We start from the raw sequence: 6,580 nt of genomic DNA, 5'->3' as shown, positions 1-6,580 counted from the left end.
GTGCATTGAGTTAATAGTCATCACACTAAGTGGAGGTCTCTTCACATCGAGATTTATTTAATAGGAAGTATCATGCCTAATAAAAATCCGGTCACTCAATGTAAATTTGTTTTCCTTTCATGCAGTACTAAAAAATAAAAAATAAAATTAATATAATTATTAATAAATTTAGAAAAAGTAATTATTAATAAAAAAATTTATTATTAATATTGAAAAATAACCATAAATTTGATTTGAAAGGTAAAATTTAAAACTATAAGAACTTGAGTAAAATATGTTTAATATTATGATTAATATTGTAAATATTATTATTGTCAATATTATTAATATAATTATTAATAAATTTGGAAAAAGTAATATTATTATTGAAAAAAACATAGATTTGATTTGAAGGGCTCCTCTTCTTCGTAACCCGTTAAAGTTGATATTCACATTAAGTTTATTTTTAAGTTTTAAAAATATTTTATTTTAATATATCTTAAAATAAAAAATTATTATTATTATTATTATTATTATTATTATTATTATTAGTGTTATTCTTATTCTTAATATTCTTATTATTTTTATTATTATTAAATTTTAAAAAAATATTATTACTATTGAAGAAAAATCATAAATTTGACTTGAAGAAATTAAAAACTATAAAAATTTAGATCAAATAAGTTTAATATTATTATTTTATTATTATTAGAAGAACTAGACCCCAAAAACTTAGGTCCGGCTAGGATGATAAACCCGAGTTTATAATCATTAGTATTATTTTTATTATTGTTATTGTTATTATTTTTATTATCATTATCATTAATAAATTTTTAAAAAATATTATTACTATTGAAGAAAAACCATATATTTAATTTCATTTGATAAAAAACTATTAGAATTTAAGTCAGACAAGGTTGATATTATTATTAATATTAAAAATATTATTATTTGTATTATAAATATTATTATTATTATTATTATTGTTATAAATATTAATCTAAAATTAATCATTGCAATGAAATTTAAAACTCTTAAATCTAATTTTACAGATAAAACTAACTTTATATATAAACCTAATATTACTTAATGTTAATTTTTTTGATATTTTTTATACTAAAAATAATTGACCAGAGGAGACAGCTTTTCTTAAATTCTACTCTTCCCCCTTAAAATAATTTAATTTTTTTTAAAAAAATCTATCGCTCTCTAAAAATTATCGGGCCTATTTGTAACCGGTATGCATAAAGGGCCCAAGTGTGTAGCTAGAGGAAAATCAACCCGACCCGCTTCAGAAAACAAATCGTTTGGAACCAAACTATAAATAAAGTCGGTTCTTGGGTTGTTCTCCTTAACAATAATCTCTACTGCATCTTTCTCACTCTGAGAAAGACTCTCTTTCTGTATAAAACCCTAGCATATCGAAAATCTCCAATTTCAATCCTCTCTACAGCTCAGTAAGTTCTTCTATTTCCATTCATTAATTTATTTTAAAATTTTATAGATTATCTTTGCTTGGAAATTAATCATCTTTTTTGTTATGTTATTTACTGATTAGGGTTTTCAATTTCGAGATGAATGACTGGTTTCAGTTATTGATAGGTTCTCTTGGATTGGGAATTTGGCGGGTTTCGTTTGGTTTGTGATTTTGCTTTTGGGTTACTCTGAACTAATCAATTCTTTTTTTATGGCAACTTGTTATTTGCAGGTTTTTTTTTTCTTTTTAAATCTAAATTTGTGGGGTTTTCTTTGGTGTGGAGCTGGTTTGATGCGGCTTGTTTTTGAGATTTTTGATCGAGTCTTGGAGAAAAAAGAATGCCAGCCGCAGCAATCTTATCGCTTCCAGCACCTCCTGTTGATGGAGATGGGTCTCCTCCTCCACCATCCCAAGTGATAGAACAGCAGCCAAGGGAAGGTAGACCGGAAAATGAGGAGCAGAACAGAGCACCAGTTGCGACCCATACGAGAACCATTGGAATTATCCATCCTCCACCGGATATTAGGAGTATTGTTGATAAAACCTCGCAGTTTGTGGCAAAAAATGGACTTGAGTTTGAGAAGAGGATTATTGCAAACAATGCTAATAATGCCAAGTTCAATTTTTTGAATCCATCGGATCCATATCATGCTTATTATCAGCATCGTTTGACAGAATTTCGTGCACAGAATCAAGCTCCTGGACAGCAGCCTACTTCACAGCCTGCGGATTCAGCTGCCCCTGATTCAGCTCCAAAACCTGATTTAGCTGCTGATTCAAATGAAGCAGCTACCAAACCGGATCCTGCAGCCCAGTTTAGACTACCTCCTCCTAAGGTTCTTGAACCCCCAGAAGCAGAGCAGTATACTGTTCGGCTTCCAGAAGGAATTACTGGAGAGGAACTTGATATTATTAAGCTCACGGCTCAGTTTGTAGCTCGAAATGGGCAAACATTCTTGACTGGATTGACGAACAGGGAGATGAACAATCCTCAGTTCCACTTTTTGAAGCCAACCCACAGCATGTTCACCTTTTTTACTGGACTTGCTGATGCATATTCTAAAGTTTTGATGCCTCCCAGGGGTTTGACTGAGAAGCTGACAAAGAGTGTTGATGACATGACCACTGTGCTTGAAAGGTGCTTGCATCGCCTTGAATGGGAACGCTCACAGGAGCAGGCAAGACAGAAAGCTGAGGATGAGATTGAACAGGAGCGGATGCAAATGGCAATGATTGATTGGCATGATTTTGTTGTGGTTGAGACTAGACTTTGCAGACGATGAAGATGAGGACTTGCCCCCTCCAATGACACTTGAGGAGGTTATAAGGAGGAGCAAGATATCTGCTATGGATGAAGATGAAATCATTGAGCCTGGAAAGGAGATGGAAATGGAAATGGACGAGGAAGAGATGCAGCTAGTCGAGGAAGGCATGAGGATTGCAAGTATCGAAGAGAATGATGGTGAGAAAGACACAAGGACAAATGAGGAAGCAGAACCACCTATGAGGATTGTGAAAAATTGGAAGAGACCTGAGGAGAGAATCCCTGCTGAAAGAGACCCAACAAAGTTTGTTGTTTCCCCTATCACTGGTGAGCTAATTCCCATTAGTGAGATGTCCGAGCATATGAGAATTTCCCTCATTGATCCTAAGTACAAGGAGCAAAAGGAAAGGATGTTTGCCAAGATTCGGGAAACTACTCTTGCTCAGGATGATGAGATCTCCCGAAACATAGTGGGACTTGCACGATTACGTCCTGATATCTTTGGCACAACGGAGGAAGAAGTTTCTAATGCTGTGAAGGCTGAAATTGAGAAGAAGAAAGATGAGCAGCCGAAGCAGGTTATATGGGATGGTCACTCGGGAAGCATTGGGCGCACTGCAAACCAAGCTATGTCTCAGAATGCTGGTGAGGATCAAAATGAAGCTGTTAATAATGATGCAAGGAACCTTCCAGGCCCAGCAGCTCCCCCTCCCCGACCTGGTGTGCTGCCAGTCCGTCCCCTCCCTACACCACCAGGACTGCAGTTGAATCTTCTTCGTGTACCTCCAAATACAGTTCAATATTCTGGTTCAGCTGGTGGGGCATATCCTGTACCTCCACAAAGGCCGGCTGGTATTCCAATGATGCAGCCAAATTACCCCCCTCCTCCTCCAATGCAAATGGCATCTGGACAGCAACCCATTATGGTAAATCGACCACCCGCTATGCCTCCATCTATGTCTGGGAATCCAAGCATGCATGTGCCGCCACCACCTGGATCTCAATATAATTCTATGGCAGTTCATCGACCTTTTGTCCCTCTTCCTGTACCCCAACCCGGATTGCCTATGATGCCTCCACCACCTCCTTTGCCTCAAGGAATGCCTCCACCACCTCCACCTGAGGATGCTCCTCCTCCACTTCCAGATGAGCCAGAGCCCAAGAGGCAGAGGCTTGATGATTCTGCGCTTGTTCCAGAAGATCAGTTTCTGGCTCAACATCTGGTATGGATTTTTCTTTTTCAAAATTATGACTCTTATTCTGCATTATTGGATTGGTCATTCCTGATTTGTGTCTGAATGCAGTCTTTCTTCCTTTATCTCACTACATGTTCAACTGATATTGTGCCTTTTATGCAGGGAACTGTGCGCATCACTGTTGCCGTTCCCAATCTTGATGAAGGAAATCTCAAAGGGCAAGTTCTGGAGATTATGATGCAGTCCTTGTCCGAAACTGTTGGCAGCCTGAAGGAAAAAATTGCTGGAGAGATCCAACTTCCTGCCAACAAACAGAAATTGAGTGGAAAAGCTGGTTTTCTCAAAGATAATATGTCACTTGCATATTACAATGTTGGACCAGGAGAGTCTCTGTCTCTCTCGTTGAGAGAGCGTGGTGGTAGAAAGAGATGAAGAGGCTATTCGAAGTGGCCCATTCAAGGTTTTTGATAGAACTTTCTCATCACCAGAGATTTTCACATATTCCTATGGGACTTTGTTATTTTGCTTCCTTTGATGCTATGCTGGAAATTATAATGGCAATGTATTGTTAGTATGATTATATGAATCATTGTTGCTATGTTGAATTTTCATATTTGAACTGATAGCAAGTGGTATCTAATACAGATATGGCGTCATGGCAAGTGTTTCTTTAAGGGCAGTGGAAAGTAGACCAGTTTCTTTTGCCTAGGAACGGCAAGCCATCTGCATACATCACTAACTACTGCTTCCTTCTGCTTTGCAGTTGTTTCTCTGGAAAATAAGTGCTTCATGGTCTTATTTTGTTTTTTTTTTTTTTTTTTTGAGTTCTTGTTATCAATAAATTGATGATATTTTATGGACTCAATTTTTCTTCTCTTTTTTAGTTTTGTCGCTGCAAGTTCTTTTCTTGGTAAATGCAGTGACGTGGATGGTCATTTACTAGAACTAGGCTTTGTTTTGTAGGTAAGTGATTATGCCTGGGCTGTAGGGATGAGTGGGTGCATGCAGATTATACTAAGCACCCAACTTTCTTTCTCTTGTGGAGGGAGTATGCTTCAATAGTTTGTTTCTATTTTCCTGTCATGCTTTCCTTTAACTAGCCAAATAGCTAGCAGTGAGTTGGTGTTTTCTGATACTTTTCTTCTATGGCAACAGAAAAGCAACTAACTTGTAATGGATGGAATGATCTCTGCAACCCAGTGCATTTTAGCTGAGGCAGGTCGGTGATTCACCCATCTCATAAGTAGTGGTTTCTCCTCATGTGCTGAATCATGATCGCAGTGCCTGAACCTGCTTCTTATTCACCCATCTTCTTCTTTTATGCAGTGTTTACTACGGTTCATTGCTATTACAAGGAGGCTGCCGATTGGCTTAAATATTGATTTTTTTTCTTCTGGGATGTGGCTTAAAAATCTTTGTTTTTAGCTGGATATGGTAGATCACAACATTAGGTAGTTTATGGATCTATACAATTGTCTGATCTTTCTGTTCTATAATCCTTTAGTATTTTCTCTAATATGTTGCTCCTTTGTGAGTCGAGAAATTGGAATTAGAAACTGATTTCAATGGTAGCCACCAATAACATTTTTTATTGCCATTTTTTGTTTTTGGCTATTTTGTCTGGGTTCTTTCTTAATCTTTCTGGCTATAAGCTGGTTAGCATGGCAGCATTTCTGGTTATTTGCACGTAGCGGTCTAATTTATTTGCTACGTCCCTGTTGCGTATAAACCATTATCGGAATTGGCCCATCTAACTTGTTTTTCTAGGTTTGGAGTGTGCCTTTTCAGGACTGTAGGTCAGTGCCCTTGGCTGGATTATGAGTCTAACCACCATCGTTCTGCAGGCAACGAGGAGCACGGCTGCTTTAATGTTTCATCTCAGTGAGTGAAAGAGAAGATGAAGATGATAAATCACTTTAAATGACCAGAAGTGGTCTCGGTGAAATCATTATCAATCGTCCACTGTAAGCCAATGGAACTTACTAATTTTAGGCTGGAATTATGCAGATAAGGTAGTGTGGTCACAATCATAATCCATATTACAATTCAAGTGTACAAAGTGTACGAGTTATTTTCAGCAGAGGATTGACCATTTGTAGTGTCTTTCATGTTAGCATTGGGAAGTCATTTTTCTTCGAAGCTGCTATGATTTTGGACGTCTGGAACATCAGCCCCTGTGATTTCTCTTTGATGGATAGAAAGTGGGAAGTCCTTTGATGCCTTGAGCTGCTACGGTATGGCGACATCGTCTCTCCGCCCATTCCGCCTTCTTCCTTGTTCATTCCAGAATGCTATTCCTTCTAAGGCAATGCCAAACTATACAAAACTGCGAAATTCTTGAAGCTAGAAAAGATTCTCAATTAGTGGATTGTTTAATACCAAAAACATATGAATATAACAAGAAAACTAATCACAAAGAAGATAAAGGAGTTCTGAAAAAGATGTACCCTATATATACCCTAAAATTTTATTTTACCGAGATTTGGTTTAAGCGTTTCAAATTAAGACATGTGATATTAAGATGTATTTTTTTTTTAAAAAAAAGAAACACGTCAGTCGATATAAAGCTCATGAAAAGCAATTTAATAGAAAAAGAAGTTTTAATTTCCCATGAAAGATGTCTTTAACATGGACAAAACAATATTGTTTTATAAACTACAACCA

General features: G+C 36.7%; 1 protein-coding gene across 1 annotated transcript; it reads left to right on the top strand.

Annotated features, from left to right (window-relative positions):
- The first annotated feature begins 1,333 nt into the window (after nucleotides 1-1,333).
- LOC105114025 (probable splicing factor 3A subunit 1) lies at nucleotides 1,334-5,495 on the top strand. The gene is given in 5 exon segments (XM_011010420.1): nucleotides 1,334-1,436; nucleotides 1,688-2,720; nucleotides 2,722-3,943; nucleotides 4,079-5,135; nucleotides 5,243-5,495. Coding segments are annotated over 3 exon segments (2,418 nt in total). The 5' UTR covers nucleotides 1,334-1,436; nucleotides 1,688-1,794; the 3' UTR covers nucleotides 4,349-5,135; nucleotides 5,243-5,495.
- The last annotated feature ends 1,085 nt before the right edge of the window (nucleotides 5,496-6,580 follow it).

The sequence above is a fragment of the Populus euphratica genome, unplaced genomic scaffold, assembly GCF_000495115.2.
Source record: "Populus euphratica unplaced genomic scaffold, PopEup_1.0 scaffold467.1, whole genome shotgun sequence".
Taxonomy (NCBI): domain Eukaryota; kingdom Viridiplantae; phylum Streptophyta; class Magnoliopsida; order Malpighiales; family Salicaceae; genus Populus; species Populus euphratica.
Note: the sequence above shows the minus strand (reverse complement) of the source record. Positions and strands in the feature narration are given on the sequence as shown.